The 17818-nt window shown below is 33.8% G+C and overlaps 2 protein-coding genes across 2 annotated transcripts in view; both read left to right on the forward strand.

Annotated features, from left to right (window-relative positions):
* Positions 1-17818, forward strand: part of LOC116341740 (xaa-Pro dipeptidase) — a 39204-nt gene that overhangs the window by 7069 nt on the left and 14317 nt on the right. The gene's annotated exons all lie outside the window — the stretch shown is intronic.
* On the forward strand, positions 7491-7904 carry LOC116348021. The gene has a single exon (XM_031778873.1). It carries the CDS (start codon positions 7491-7493, stop codon positions 7902-7904), a length of 414 nt encoding a protein of 137 aa, XP_031634733.1.

Raw genomic sequence — 17818 nt, forward strand, 5'->3', positions numbered from 1 at the left:
TCAATGAGTGTTTTAATTATGTAAATCACATGTCCATGCATGTGGATTTCAGATAGACAAAAAGAAAAAAAAATGAGCAAAAGAAAGAGTAAAGGAGAACGTGAACTCGCTAAATGGACGGTAAAATTAGCAAATGAACAATGTAATAACCGCAGTCATAAAAATGTGTAACGCCACACTGCAACCCGTGTTGTTTTTTTTACGTGTTATATCTATCTCGTTCGCTTGTAATTTGTGCTTGCATAGAGTCGAAATAACGCTAGACAAACACAAAATTATATGAATACGTGCAACGTAAGAAGAAAGAAAAAAACGACATAAAAAAAGGCGTACACAAAATATATAATTCATGTTGATATTTCCACGTTGATGAGCAAGTTGATGATCGGATGTGTTTTTTCGGATTCATCATCATATTACTCATCGAGTGACATATTTTCAAATGGACCAAAAACAGCTTTTTTCTCTTAATCTCTCTTATTTCGTTTGCTCGGACGCGATTGGAAAAATCAAAAAAGAATCAAAGCATCTCAAAAAAACAATGCGCTCCATTCTAAGCGTACTTTTAAAATAGTGAAGAGTTGTGATTGTTTTTTGTCTGTCGGCAACCGATCTCGAATCTCTTCCTTTCTCTTTGGGCGAGTATCTCTACGTGTGTCTGTGTGTGTGAGAGAGAGTTGTGAATTGTTGGCAAAAATCGTATTCGAGGCTAAAATTCTAATAAATTGTTTTTGCCACGTATTTAAAAGACGGTATAAATGTATATATTTTCATGTGGCATGCAATGTGATCCGGTCAATCGCCATCGTCGACACTGCACTGCCAATTCAAACACACACTCACACACAGAGCAAAATACGCCAAACCATATTGTGAGCGGATAAAGTCAATGGAACTCGTTGAGCCATTCGTTTAGCCTTTCATAGCAAACTAGCAATAAAAACATTGAAACAAGAAATACACAAAATGATGATGAAATGAAAGCTGTGAAGCCAAACATAGCACAACTGCAACCGTGGATAATAGTTTTGGAATTCAATGCAATCTGTGACGTGCCAGTGCGCTTTTGTTTCACATATATTCACAATGTATACTTGTGTGTGCATGAATACACCGACCCCGTAGCACGGCCAATGGTGTCATATATGAATAAACTCAATAACAACAACAAAAATCATAATAACAACAGCGATTGTTGCAGCAGCACTGCAAAAATGTGAACACCTTATACACATGTATAGAAAATACAGCGTATTCCAAATATTATTGCAGTGTAATAACCGAACAGAGAAGAGAGAGACAGCGCAAAAAAAGCAAAACAAACTCTGAATCATATACCATTGAAGAATTTGTAATTACATTTGTGCCTTTTTCACTTCAATTGCCTATCGCGCGCGTACAATATGCGCTTACTATCTCTTCTGTATTTCGATTTGACGATGCACGTATATACTATATATATAGATATTATATATTGTTTGTGTGCCGCTGCTCTGGTTTGCTCGAGATCATTGCATTGTTTTTGATGTAAATACGCGCTTACACACTATTTTCTCTTCTTGCTCTTTCTCCTTCTAGTCACTCTCTCTCTTTCGCTCTCTATCGCATCGTTATTTTGTTTTTATTTCATTACGGTATTTTGTATGGCAAAGCCGTGCTAATTTTCCAGCAAACGATGGTTTGCTTGAATGCCATATTTAATGTATGTTTACAAAGATCTGCAATCAAATGATTCAGTACATATTCCTGGCTGTATGTGTGTGCGGCGATGTTTATTTTGTCACTTCTGGCCTTTGCAAAAAATCTCCATAAACAAAAATTCCGAATGATAATGCGAGTCGCTCTTCTACACACAAACAGAGAGAGAGAAAGAGAGGAAGAGCTCCAGTGTTTACTGATATTGTATTTTTTTTTTTGTGCAAAAAATGCAAAATACTTCAATGGATGACTCATGATTTGAACGTAGTTTTGCAAAACCATTCGAATTGAATTGAATCAATCGATGACTGCTTCATTATCACAAAATACACGATCCTTTTCACACCATATAACTGATAATAAAAAAGACGTGATTCAATGTTCATTCAAGTATTTTACAATTATTTTGGAGTATATAGAGAATAATGATAAAAAAAAAACAAATCATGTGTACGACATGTTCAAACAAAAGGAACATTTCTTTTTCCTTCTCTTGGTATCTCTTTCCCGCCGATAGTATCAATATGCATTAACCGAGCCCGAACACAATCAGTAATTTATTGAGAACAAGGCCCGATATATACTGCGGCTCAAATGAATAATACTATGTGTGTATAGATGTATACAAGTTGACGATGTATGATGTGCGATCACTATATAAACATGCATCAGCCAGCTATAACCATATCGTCTGAGGAAGAACACACAGTCAATCTTTCGTTCGCATAAAAATATGCGCATAGTAACACCTAAAAAAACATACACACAACAACAAGAAACAAAACAAAAATAAAAAAGCGGCCCAAAGAGGAATTAAAACAAAAACAACGAAACCGACTGAATGTGTACCATACACACAACGAAGTCGAAATGGTCCGGCTTGGTTAACACTACAACGAATCAACGAACGAAAGAGATACAGAGACAGACACACAGAGAGAGATCAAGTGAGAATCGTAATGTACACAGACAAAAAGTCGAACAAAATCCAAATAGAAAAAAAAGAAGAAGAACGCGTACCTCAACAACATTAATGGCGCGCTAGAGCACGCACATTCACTCACAAACACGCTTAAACACGCTCAAATTCAGATGAAACGAAGCAAAACATCGTTGAATGTAAATACATTGACGATAAAGAGAATGAGAGAGAGAGAGAGACGAGGCAAAAGACCAGAATAGAAGAAGCAAACAACAACATACCATTAAGAAAACGAACGAAAATCGAATGCACGCCAAAGTAAATTTTCTCAGGGAGAAAATGTATTTGCGTAGTAGCCGTACACATGAGATAGAGATAAGAAATATACTTGTCTGTATATATAGATATTTTGAAAACAGTAAATTCATGTTCAAATGGTGAATATTGTATGTTTTTATAAGACAGATGAGGAAGACGAAATAAGAATTCGGAAAAAACCGGAGCGCAAAACATTTGGTATTCAAACTGTGGAAATACATAGAGAGGGAACGAGAGAGCTAGAGCTTTTTTTTTAGTAAATAAACATAGATATATAATCGACCCAGGACCAAACCAGTAAAACATTCACACTCAATCCAATGTGCCGAAATCGATGTTAGCACTAAGCACACGAGCGAACATTCAAGTAAATGGAGAAAAAGGCATGCATTTGCCAGCAATCGAGCGAGCGAGCGAAAGAAAGAAAGAAAATCTTGTTACACAAGCTGCTAAAGTTAATTTCAAATGCTTAAAATAAAATTCGTAGCAACAAATCGAAATGTATAGAATTTCGAGGAAAGAAATTATTATCAAATACATCGTAATATCGTGTCGCTGCGCAAAACAACAACAATAACGCACCGAATCTAATTCGATATGTATTCAAAAATATACACAATGTATTTGGCTCATATAGCCCACACCACGCCGAAAAAACGATGAAATAAAAAAAGAAGTGTTTTCACACACTGAGAACTTGGCTCTCTTCACAAACGCTCTTAAGACATGCGCACTGCGCCATTTGACGCAACAGCAATAGCGGCGACTAGCGCTGCCAGCGACAATAACAAAACACACAAAATCAAAACAAGAAAAACATCGTTAGTCATTGTGCTCTACATCTCATCATCATCTTCCTCCTTTTTTTCGCGTTCAATTTTTACTATAAACCCACTCATACTTACAGCACGCGCACACATCGCTTGCATGTACATGCATGTTCATGAAAGAGTACCAAGCGTTTGCAATGCGCGCTCAAAAAACACAAACACACCCATACACATAGACATACACTTGTGTGCTTGTGTTTTCCAAATGCGCGCAATCCACATATAGGAAGTCAATATACAGGCTATACAGGGCTCAATTTATAATATATATTTCCCTAAATATCCGTTCATTTTTGCCCATTTTTAAATCAAAGCGAATCACAGAATCCATTTGAAAATTGACTTAAAACTAGTGTCGACTATTTGAAACCAGAACGATTTTTGTTGCATTTTCTTTTTTTTATATTAAAGAAACGCAAAAGAGAAATCGAAGTGAACTGAGAAAAATCAACGGAATTGAATGATGGTTTCTAAAGAATCCCTGCGTACGTTACTATTCGGTTAATACATAAATGAATGAAATGGAATGTGTGTATATATAGTTATAGGTTTTGTGCGATGTGGCGCTATTGACTTGTTTTACGCGCGCCCATAGATCAGGCAATTGTACAAAGGACCGAGCGAGATAAGAAGAGCAAGAAAACATTGTATGCTGTGTTTGTGTGTGCGTTGCATGTGTTTGTGCGCGCGTACGTTCGGATCATCGCTCAATGAAACGACACAAAAAGCACAACTGGCTCGAGCATTTCCACCCAGTCGACTAGTAACCGTTGAAGCAGAAGGTCGTGTATTTTGCTGTTCTGCTTACAAGACACAAACACATACATAAAAAAAATACACATCCCAACACATATACATGCACACAAGTATAAAATACAAATAAAACGCCTCATTGTGTATATGTGTCACGAACAACAAGAATCGACGACGACATACCAATAATAATATTTTGAATCAACAACAAGAAAAAGAAGACTAGAAAAATTCAAAATACGTCGATTATAAATGAATCGCATTTGAAAACATTGTGAAACGGAATTAATAAACTAGACGAGACAATTTAAAATAAAAAATTCAAGGAAATAAGTGTGGACAAAAAGTTGTCCGGCAATACCAAAAGAGAAACATTTACAAGCAACAACAGCAACAACATCAGCAACAGCAGCAAAGAATAAAATCGAAACAACAAAAACACACCAAATTGATTATTCGGACGGAAATTTGTGTGCGTGTAAGTGTACGAGATATTTTTTCGTTACAAAAACAGAGAGAGAAACAACAACAAAAAAAGAAGAAAAACACAAAAAATACTTCGTTTCTCGTATATCGAACGACATAAATAGAGTACACACTATCACATACACGCTGCTGAAAGATACTCACTGAGTACAGAGTACGTAAGACCAAGTTTTTTTTTTCGTGAGAAACTGAACCGTTGCCGTACAAGAGATACATAAGTTGCGCGCAGTGTGTGTGTAAAGTGACTGAATATACAGCAGAAAAGAAGAAGAAGCAAAAAGAACACATTTAACCCAATACATAATAACATACAAACGGCCATTAATCGCCGTCATCACACACATCCAATACATATGAAACAAATTTTTTGTTATATATTGGATTTTAAGCAGGTTCGTTGAACATTATACGAAAAAAACGAAAGAAAACAAGATACAAGATTTTATGTGAATCGTGTTTGCAGTTTGTGTTGAAAAACTTAAAGCTGGAAGCTGTTGTTTTGCTTGAACCGAACTGAAATCAAGTGACCAACCAAGAAAATTTACAAATCATAATAAAAACATAGTTACAACAATAACAATTCGAAGTTGAGAAAAAAAGTAGTAAAGTTGTGAAATAGACACAAAAAAAAACACCGAACGCATATAAACGTGCGCGCGCTCTCTTCACATAATATTACACATACATAGAAATACCAGCAAACATACTGCGAAAGTTTACCAACCGACCGACTTATCGATTCAGCTCTGAGGCGAATTACATCTTTCTGTGTTTTATGCATTTAAAAGTGAGCAAGAGAGAAAGAGACGCCAAACGCTGACAAGAAATAGAAGCGTAAACATTACCTGAAAGTAAATTGTGACGCAAAATTCTACATCCGCCGAGTCTTGTTGCTGTTCAAGTCAACAACTACAGAGATAAAAAAAGTTTGTTAAACAAAAATAAAAAACAAAACAATTAATATCTCTCGTAAAATACGTTACGTTGCCGCCAGCCGTGTTGGTTACAAAATCATTCTCTGCACATAAAAACAGTTCCGTGTTCCAAATCGAAAATCAATATTAGAGTTGCCGGTTTGGTATCGTGAGCCGAAGTAATATTTTGAATTGACGCCAGTGCGCAAAGTTCAATCGAAAGTTCGAGACATACACAAAACGTTTTTTTTTTTTCATTTGAGAAAGAGAGAAAACAACAATAACAAATCTAGGCGATAGCAGAAAGCGTTGACCAAATTAATAGTATTGTTTTGTATTTGTGGATCCAGCCGAACGACGAGTTTTATATATATATATATGTGTGTAGCATTTGCAGACAACAACAAAGAACCGACACCAAACAAATAAAATCGAGAAAACTAACAACAACAACAGTCCGTTGATTGAGTGAGCGAGAGAAGGTTTTTTAAGACGAAAGCAAAACGCAAACACCAATACATACACATATTCATACCATTCAATACATAAACGACAACGGCAACAACAGCAATTCTTTCTGATAAATACGTATTGCCGCCTGCAAACAGAGACACAATAAGACAGGGAGACACCGCACCAGAGCAACGGAATAAAAAAAAAACAACAGCAAATAAATAACAAAATTCATAAAACACACTCTACTTAATTCGTCGAATATAACAAACAAATTAACAAATAACACCCGTACCAAAAACGTGATATTTCTACTGTGAATTTAGTTCTGTTAGATTTATTATTATTTAATTGAATTTAATTTTTTTTTCCGTGAAAAGAAAAACATATAAATAAAAGTAACAAAACAAAGGAGAATCAAGAAAAACGTCGAGATTTCTCAATCCAATAATTAATATAATTTTAGTTTAGAGCCAACATCAAGAGTTTAAACGAAAAGTTAAGCTATTCAACTATATAATACAGAAAAAAAAACAAATTTGAGTTAAAATATTGATTGAATTTAAAAAAAAGAATAAAAAGAAGAATAAATAAGTTAACGGAAATAGTGCTTATCAAATTATAGTAAGAAGAAACAAACAGAACATTCTTAAACTGGTCATATTGAGCAAAAAGTATATAAAGTGAGTGATATATTTAAACGAATCAGCAGAACAAGCAAAGAGAGAGACAGAGAAAAACAGCCAGCATAACGAAATAAAGAAACAAGTTACGTTTCCGGTTTGAACACACTTCATTGGGAACGTCACACCATCGTGATTATCAAGCATCACGCATAAACCCATAAACACAACAACAGTTCAGCAGTAGCAGTAATAGCAACATCGTCAGTCGCACAGCAGCAAATCTCTCAATTGTTTAGCAGACGAAACATCAAAATCACTAAACGGGTTCGACCATATTTGATTATTATTATAATAAATTTCTGTTTCGGACGGCAAATAAAATCACATCGTCATCGTTGCTGTCGCACATTCAACAAAGTATAACAACAACCACAAAGAAACCGAAATACTGAGAGTCAGCATTGAGCGTGAGGTGTGCAAGCAAGTAAAAATGCCCAGTAAACAGGCAAACGACGTTTTAGCCATGGAAGAATTAGTACATGAAATCAAAGAAAATTTACGTTTAAAAGCAAATCCATCGAGAACGAATCGAAGTTCACGACCATCGCCATATCACATACCATGTCGTTCATGGAGCGGCGAACCATCGGCCACCACCTGCGATCATACGCAAACAAAAACCGGCAAAACAAATAGCAACGTACACAATAGTAAAAAACAACAAGATGATTCAATAGACGATCCGTATGAATTATTGCAAGCCCTTCTAAAAAGTAATAATCTAGTTAAAGAGGCTGTACGACGGCTGCAGCTCAACAATATATCGCCGAAACAACGATATTTCTATGAAAGTGATGAAGAAAGTCGATCGCCGATGATTCGAATGTGTCAACTGGAATTGTAAAATGGTTGAAATTGTGTAGTGAATAAAGAGGAAAAAAAAAAACAAACAAAAATCCATTTTTTTTTCGTTGTCTCTCAATGCAAACAAAATGAATGACATTACATCAACAACACCAGCATATATTACAAAACCATTACTGCGCTAAAGTTGAACGATTGTTTTTGTGCACTCAAAACAATACAAGCACAAAATGAAAACCAAAAACTACAATGAGCATCCATCTCGGATGATGACGCATCCGAACACTTGAATATATAGACAAAACGCTACTATCTTGAATATCATTTAGTTTGCATCGTTTCTTTCGCTATACCGCAGATGATGATGAATTGATCCGCATTTATTTTTGTTTATTGTTTGTTATGCGCGCTTTTTCCACCAACAAAACAAAACAACAACAACCATCACCATATAAACACAAGACTTTACCTTTCAAATTGCATTTGAAAATCATGCAGCAATTGAGGGAAGAAACAAAAAAGTGACACAGCCGAAAAAAAAACGGCGATCATCAACAACAACCAAACACTTTAAAATGATATACAAGTGTTTCCCCACCACATAACCATTGATGATGTGAGCTACTTTTATTGTATTTTTTGTTTTAATCAGCGATGCAAAATGGCTACATATTTATGCCATATAAAACACAAACATTTCGAACCATTGAGAAAAAAGTAAATGAAAGAGAGAAAAAGAGAGAGAGATAGAAAGAGACACATCACACAATTTTGGCAGCGATGAGTCAACACACCCTGGAATAAGTGTCGAACATCGATTCAACAAGAACACGGCCGGGAGAGTGAAAGACATCCGATCATTCCAGATTGGACAATGGAATCCGCCACAAAAAACGATCCTCAACAAATAAAACAGGCATATTTTTTAATTAAAAAAAAAATATAATTACATTTATTTTTTGTGTGTAGAGAATAGAAAATCACATTTCTTTTCTTTAAAAGTAATATTTTTTTTTGCTTGTTTAATTGTTTAGTAAAAGAAGAAAAAACTTTTGTTCCTTAAAATGCTTTTTGCGTTCCATTTAGCGGTGGAAAGCACACACCCACACAGAATGAAGAGTGTATTTTTTGAAAAAAAGATATGTAAATTATGATTTAAAAAAAACAAACAAAAAAAATTAGATAATAGATTGGCTAAAACAATTCGGTCAATATATATTATAGTATGAAAAAAAAAATAGAAGATATAACATTGAAGTCATAGTCACACATTTAGATATTTTTGTTCCATCGTTATTTCGTTCAATGAATGAATGATTGCCTCGTTGTTTTCCTTTAGATTCAAGACAAAGAAAAATATACAAAAAAAATAATAAAATAAAATAAAAACAAAGTAAAAAAACACAGAAAATACTATAGCGGTATAGTGGACAGCAGATGAAATAAGTAGAAAACAGGTCAGACTGCCACATGCCACTTTGCTTCCCTCTAATTTTTGTTTCGATACCAATGGGCAATGATGTTTTATTTTCTTTACCGTTTGGCCTCAACTGGCGGCATCAATTCCATTTTGTAAAATGTTCAATGTTGATAAACATTAATCCATTTAGCATTTCTAAAAAAACACACATACACAGAGAAACAAGAAGAACAGAGACATTGAAAAGTAATAGACCATAAAATGACATAAAGTTTTATTTCTAGCAAAATACAACCACACTTTGCACATGTAAACAAACAAACAAACAAACAAAAAATGATGATGAAATATAATGTAGACATGAACAGTATACGAAATGTTTGAAACAATACAAAATGTAAAATCTCATAGAATTTATGTGACAAATGAACCAATAATTAGACAAGAAAATGAAGAAGCAACACATTGAATTGAGCAAATAATGGAAGCAAAATGATGAAAAATTTACCAAAAAAAAAAAAACAACAACAACAACAAACAAATGAAGATGAAATAAATTAAAGAAAAAAACTAAACTAAACTGGCAATCTCTTTTTTTGTATCTCTGATTTACAACAAAACTTATTGATTGATTTTGATATGGTTTGCCATCATTACTCTCGTCGCATTCTAACAACGAAATCGTGATTTATCGCAACTCTTTGAGCTCCGCTTACATTTTCTCGCTGCACAAACCATTTCTAAATATCACACCATTCGCTTGTGTTTGAATCGATTTTGCTGAATCAGGAAGTGTATAAATTAAAGAACGATAGAAGAAGCACCAAAAAAGGAAAAAACAATATAAACTGGCTTCGATTGCATATATATATATATATTTTTTTGGGCGCAAAATGTGAAACGTGCTTGAATTCGAATGTGATTTGCATTGTTTGCATACTCTTTTCCGTTCTCAGCTCTTTTATACGAATGCTAGAATTTTCGAAAGTCTCTGAAATGAATGAGCAGAGACACAGAACTGGCTTAGCACTGGCAGAATATATTACAAAAGTTAAGTGCAGAAAAAAAGCAACATTCAAAGAACAAGTCAAATACACAGACATGTATAAATCGTTCACCTGAACGGATTCCTGTGTGATGGAACCGTGAACACCAAAGACAGCAGCACCACCGAACAGATTGACAAACTGCCGCATTGCTCTCTTTGCCAATGGCAATGAACTCATACCGTCTTTTTTACATTTTTCTTTTCATTTTAATTCTCTCTATTACTCTTTCACCGTGGATGGCGTCAGTACTGTCCTCTTCTTCTTCTTTCTCTCTTCACTTCACTGGATTTACATTTAACGATGTTAAAACACCATTCAGTTCATGAATCACGAACTTAGTGCGCTTCTTTCAGGTAAAAGTGCGAGAGGAACAAAAATGGCTCGGTTATTTTTTTTTTGCAGATCAAAAAACAAATCCAAATTAAGTGGTGATTTCTAGATGCTATCAAAATGTAAGCTAACAAATAGAATAAAAGAAAAATAGTTCCAAACGAATGAAAAAAATAAATAAATTAAACAAAGCATCCAAATTGAATGGCTTTATCTCTTCCGAACCTACAAAATTCGATCGATGATAAAATATTGAAACGGATGAAATTGTGACTAAAACGATCTCTTCAATCATTTAGCTTTAAAAGCACTGAATAAAGAGAAAATGCATTGGTTTTTTTTAAATCCACGTTTAATACCAGCTTGAAAATCATGACACAAAATGAGAGAAAGAAGAAATTGTTTCATTTGAACACAAGTATACAAAAGTGGACTGCGATAATTGGTCCATAAGAGGTCCGATGTAGAGGGGAAAAAAACGTTCGACATTGAACGCTTAAAAAAAAAAAAACAAAAAGTATACATAGTTTTGATTGAGATAACGGACTAATGAAACTATAGTATATCATACGATACGGAAAAAATGCGACGCAGATTACGGTTCGTGTAAATTAAATCATCATGGTTGTTTAAAAGATGAAACAAAATAACCTTTTTTTGTCGTTGAAATAAATGAGCCAACCGAAAATGTGTGTTTATGTGCGGATGCCGTTTGGCTTAGATAACGATGGCTACATATATATAACGGAACAAGGCATACAAAATTCAATTGCTTACCACCGATATCACTGTTTCCATCGAATGTGATTCATTTAGCTAACCTCGAAATCCGTTAAATTTAATCACACACACACTATATGAATAATTTCGGTTGCGCTTTTTTCTTCCTCACTGGTTTGTTGTTGTTCTCTTGTTGAAAATACAAATCGTTTCGTCCACTGCTGTATCAAACATCGAATCATAAATGCTAGTCAAAACTGTAAAATGAGGACAGATAACGAAATGTAAACATTGGAATGAAGGAGAGAGAAAAAACCACACGCATCCAATGATTTTTCGTAGATGAAAAAAGCAAAGAGAAGATGCAAATAATGTGATCTCATCGCGTGTGATTTTTTTTTTTGGTGAACGTTTATATATATGCCTAATTTTTTTTTGTTGCCAAAACTCTCAACAATAACAATAACCAGAATTGTATGCTTCATTTTTTTCTTTTTCTCTCTCGCAAACTGTGTTATAGCATCATTTTGCAAGCCACATACATGTCAGCCAAATTTTTTTATGTCATATGTATGTGCGTGTGACCGTAAAACAACAATAATTCAATTGAATTGTACAACAGAGAGCAGAGAAGACATAAAAAAAATTAACAACAAAAACCGCTTTCGATAACAAATTCGGCACAGAATGAGAGAAAAAAGAAACATCAACATTGACAGCCTATTTAAAATCGCAAATCTCAATGACGACAGTTGCTCGTATTTGTACATACAGGAGCGCGCGATATGGTCTCGTGATTAAATATCTAAAATGAACAAAAATAGCATTAATTTGCTTCAAATCAAGCTCTTTTGATTATCAACAAAGTGCCACTTTTCAAGCACGATTCGAACGAATAAAACCAACACCATCATACACAGACATTGATAACATTGTTGCTGCCATCATTCATGTTGGGTGAAAGAGCGAGAGAAATAGAGCAGTTGCACACGACCCAAACAGAGTAGTGTTTGCTTTTTTTAGTTGTTCGCTTTGTCTTTCAAATGTGACACACCAAAAGTGTCACATCTTTTTAAATTGGTAGCATTTAAATGAAGTGTTACATTTGCGTTTGGAAACTGAGATTGATATACGATCGGACGAAAAAGAAACGTAACATCATCGATAAAATATGCTGCAGCATTTAATTTCTTTTTGGTAATTCCATTGCAAAAGCAACCACAATCATTTCGGCACTTGAAAGGCACACAGCTTGAATGGCTGGGAATGATGCAAATTTTGAGATTGCTAAGAGTCATTCATAACAAGAAATATTAACACCGATACCAACTACGTTTTAATAATTCATTTTGTGTCAATGTGTATCAGTTGTGCATCAATAAATAAATAAAGAAAAAAACACGGTAGAGTGTCAATGTGAATGATATTTTGTATTTGATGCGATTTAGATAATACGTAGTGAGTAGTTAGGAACAACATTTTTTTCCAATTGTATTAAATCTATATAAAAAAAGATTGTTCGAATAACTGGAGTATTAAGTATTCAAATTATCCGAGTACAAATTACTTAAATGAAAAAAAAAACAATCTGTTGACTAAAACATAAGAGCCTACTGTATTAGAATGAATTTGGAAACGTGGAAAATGAATGATACGAAAATTGTACGAGAATGACACTCTTTGCCACGGTACTATTTAACGGGATGTATTGAGCGCATTGCATTGATTGAATTTTGTATTGACACCACCTTAATTAATCGTTAATTCTGTTTTGTTGATAACAATTAATGTTAAATGCGTAAACCATCCTGCATATAGGTATCCGTGGAACTGATAAGAGCCAGTGTTTAAAAATATCTTGAACTTGTGGTAGAAACACATATCCGAATCAGCGGATCTAAAATCTAACATCGATAACTCATACCAAAGCAAAGTTCTCCTTACAATGCACAAACAATGGCCCCTTTCATATAATATTGAAATATTCGCATCAAATACTAACTGATATTTGTAAACATTGTGATAGAAGATCGAATGTTTGATGAATGGTTTTCGGACATATAGTAATGTTGTGTGACAACTAAACCGAAGAAATACAAAAAAAAACACAAATAAGACGTAAAACCATTCGAAACGGTATTTAACGGTAGACCAACCACAAAAATTGTTTCCGTGCAAAGTGAATAGAATTTTGTTTGGAAATGAAATTTTCAATGATTTTATGGTCGGCTCGACATCGATTTTTTAAAAACATTTTCAAGCATTGATTAAATGAAAACAAAACAAAAAAATCGAAATTACATCAAATTTACACGAACACCGACCAACAAAATTGGAAGAGAGTTGAAGAGTTTTGAGAATTTGTCCAGTTTGCAGGCGATGAAAAAGAAATAAAATCGTTTCCAATTGCCCCAACAACAACAAAAATTGAATGTCATCTAGCTGTTAAGTATGAAAAAATGTAATTCAGTATTTAAAAATATATATATATTATATATTAGCTATTGAGCAAGCAAAAAAATACACTAACTATTAAAGGAATGAAATACACGAAGAGAGGATGCAATGAGGTATTACGATGACGAGAACTAGAAAACAAAATTAAAAGAAAAACAATACACAAACCGAAACGAAAAATGAAACAAGTGAAAATCGAGTAAACCACTGAAAACACAGACACGAAATGGGAGAAAGAGAAAATCGTGAAAACAAAAACTGATGAAAGAAAATTGTGCAGCCAGAAAATCGTTGTGGCAAAACAACAGCGTTTGTGTTTTCGTGACAATTTTCATGTCATGTAATTAAGTATCCGCTTGTCGAGCACGATTTGAAGCGTGCACCAATGTGCTATTTTCAGATTATTCGCGTTGCGCCGATTTATGATGAAATCAATTTTCATGCAAAGTTGCATGTCATTCAAATATGTCGCGACACTAAAAGTAAAATTGAAACCGATAGAGAGTAAACCGAACGCAGAGCAATGTAACAAAACATCAACAACGATGAACACCGAGAAAAAAAAGAGAAAACAAACAAATTTGAAATAGCCTTAATAGAAATGCATTTTCGTCGTCATAGTTTTTTTTTTGGTGGGCTAATGAGAGCGCGTTGATTGCGGGCGGCATAAAAAGAGACTTTTATATCAACACCGACTGACATGTGAGCAAAAAAGGGAGAGAAAGAGAGAATTTCAAGAATTTAAGCGATCGATGGCCTCATGACGCAATGCCCACTTTAAAATATAGTGTGACATTTTTTTGAGGGGCTGAGTTAATCGTTTGAAAAATGATGTAAACGTATTACAACCGAACAAAAATCCATACCCGAAACCAATCGATGAACATAATTATCGTTCCGTATTTTGTTTTATTCTTTCAATGTTTTTTCCGCGACAAACAAAAAATCGTTATCTCTTTCAATTCCGAATGAAAAGCACCCATATCGATTCACAAAATCTCTCACATACACACACAAAACACAATTTCATTCAATAACTCATTCACTGTATTATTGACAACAAATTAGGCTTTATTTAGCTAGATAGAATAAGGATTGTGGAATGTACACAAAACAGTACACACTAAATAGTTATTTATCTCTATGAAAAAAAAATTGTAGCTTGTAATAATCTTGAAAACAAAAAACAAATTGATTAGATACAGAGAATGAAAGAAAAATATCACCAACATACCAACCAGACAACAAGAAAAATGGTGAAGAAGCAGCTGTAATAAATTTATTGTAGTAGAAGAGATTTAATGAACAATACAACGTTCAAATATAAAGGCCATTGCTTTTGAGAAATTAGTTAAACGTTATAAAGCAAAATGGTTCCCATATTCATCGCACGAAATGAGGAAATGCACGTGCATTCATCATAATCTGCGTATTAAGAAATTGAAATATATTGAAGAAAAGAGAAGAGAGAAAAAAAATCAACCATCGAGAGAATAAATGAATTTAAATGGATAAATAAACAAATAAACATATATCTAGATATGCAAACACACCAAAAGAATCCAAACACACATTTGTTTACAAGTTGGATTTTCCTGGCGCAATTCAGTGAATGAGAAATATATTACGAAATCAAGACTTAACACATTCATAAAAAAGAAGAAGAAGAAGAAGATAAACACAATAAAATGCACAGTCAAACACCGAATTAAACCGAATATGTAGAAAAAAAATGATGAAGAAAGTTGCGCTGAATCTCATAACCCAAATAATTTTTGTAGTAGATTTAGTTGTGTTGCAGGTGCGCACAAAATGTGCATTTTGATCGAATTTAATGAGGAAAGGACTAGGCAGAGACTAGGAATTATTATTACATAATATTATTATTTTGAATTGCATTTTTTTTGCGACCGAAATTTAGGTACTAACTAAATTCGGTCGAACATTGAGTGCGTGTGTGCACGCGCGAAAGCGTGATTCGATATGGTGCAATAAACACATCTCAACAGCAATAGATTTGATATTTTATGTGAGATTTTTTTGTTGTTGTTTATGTTTTGTTTTTCTATTTTTGTTTGGAAACAGCGATGGAAATGACGTTCGATAAAAATGTTCTATTAAAGCGCTTAAGTGTGCACCTTTTGTACATATGTTGGCCTGATTTTAACGCGCTCATACACGTAGATAGATTGCTAACGGGGAGAGGCTACTTTTGATATGTCAATGGAAGCGAACATACAATGCTGCTCTAGATAGACCTCTAACAACGGGTTACCTTCCTTTTTGCGTTTCTTTTTTATACTTTACAAACACATAGAAACACAATTCATAGAATTCAGTTGAAATAGATACGCTTGCAAATCGACAGAATGAGCAAACGCAGCGAAAAACTGTTTGCCATCCATTTCTGGGAATTATATTTATGCTTATAGTTATTATTATTTTTTGTTGTTGCGAATGCACGTGATATTCATGACGAAATTCCAAGAGAATAAAAACCATTTTGAAAAATATTGCGTCTTATCAAAGTCACTTCTTCTTTTCATAATATGTAACGAGAATGCAAGAGATAAACAAATCAAAAACAGTAGCAGCTAACAACAATAAAATCATTACATTTTGCTCCAGTTCACCAGTTGTTTAATGTTATTTGATCGGTTTGTTGTTGTTTTGCTTCGTCCAAATCCAATGAATTGAGAAAGTTCGTACTCGTTACAATCAATTGTAATCTAGATAATGGTGGCGTCCAGTGTTCGGTAAAATCCAATTTTTGAGTATCTAAATAAGATAAGATTTTTGTGTGTGTCGAAAAAAATATCTAGATAAGATACAGGATCTTATCTAAAAAAAACATAGAAGATGAGATAATATCTCCGATTATCTGAGATATTTATGAAGATAAAAAATGGGTGAACATTTTTTATTTGAATTTTTTAGAAATATCTTAGAAAGTATCTTATCTGCAAGATAAGATAAGATATTAGATAAGATACTGTACATTTGATTGTCCGAGAATTAATTTGAGACTTCTCCTAAGATTTTATTGAAATGTAACACCGCCATGCAAAAAGTACTGAGTCGTCACCAATTTTTGTCTCACATTCATTCTCGGACAATCATTTTCACCTTGTGTATACGTGATGAATATCTTAAAAAGCATCTTACCTGCAGATAAGATGAGATATTAGATAAGATACTTTAAATAATAAGATATTAGATAAGATACTTTAAATTTTTTAAATTTGTTTTCTCAAAAAATTATCTTAAAAAGTATCTTATCTACCATTCAAAGATACTGAAATTTTTTAAAGTATCTAAATAAGATGAGATTTTTTCGGTCTAGGTACAGATAAGATATAGATAGCATCTTATCTGTATCTTATCTGGTATCTTATCTATTATCTTCATCTTTACCGAACACTGGTGGCGTCCGTAGAAAAAGAGAGTGAATGAGAAATTGTCGAGCGCAGATAAACAACCATTTTTAACTCATGCATACAATATATGACTGTACCGGTGTATATACAAAATAATTTCCATTCAAGCTAGCATTTAAAATTCGCCTTGCAATTTTCGTTGGCAGCAATAGCAACGCAAAAAAAAAGTGATTATCGAAAGAAATGGAATGAGGTTGCGAATAAATTGCTTTTATTCTGGGCGCAAAAATGCGAATGAAACACAAACACTTCCTCTACGTATTCTCTCCCTAGAAAACAGATCGAAAAATTCCAGACACACACACTTACACAGAGAGCTTCTGTTTGTATGTCGTGGTTTTTTTTTCGAAACTTTAGTTACGGAATATTCTCGAGAAAAAAAAATATATGCGAAACGAGTGTATGTGGTTGGCTCAATTTTCGTGTGTGAACACCTATCATATTATTGGTCTGGTTGTAAAGCGTTGCGAAAAATTGAAAAGTGAAAACAAATTAGCATCAATTAAATCGCTGTATGTCTCTCACATTCAGCTCTCTCGCT

This window comes from Contarinia nasturtii, unplaced genomic scaffold (genome assembly GCF_009176525.2).
Source record: "Contarinia nasturtii isolate CC-2019 unplaced genomic scaffold, AAFC_CNas_1.1 Cnas_scaffold_129, whole genome shotgun sequence".
Lineage (NCBI taxonomy): Eukaryota > Metazoa > Arthropoda > Insecta > Diptera > Cecidomyiidae > Contarinia > Contarinia nasturtii.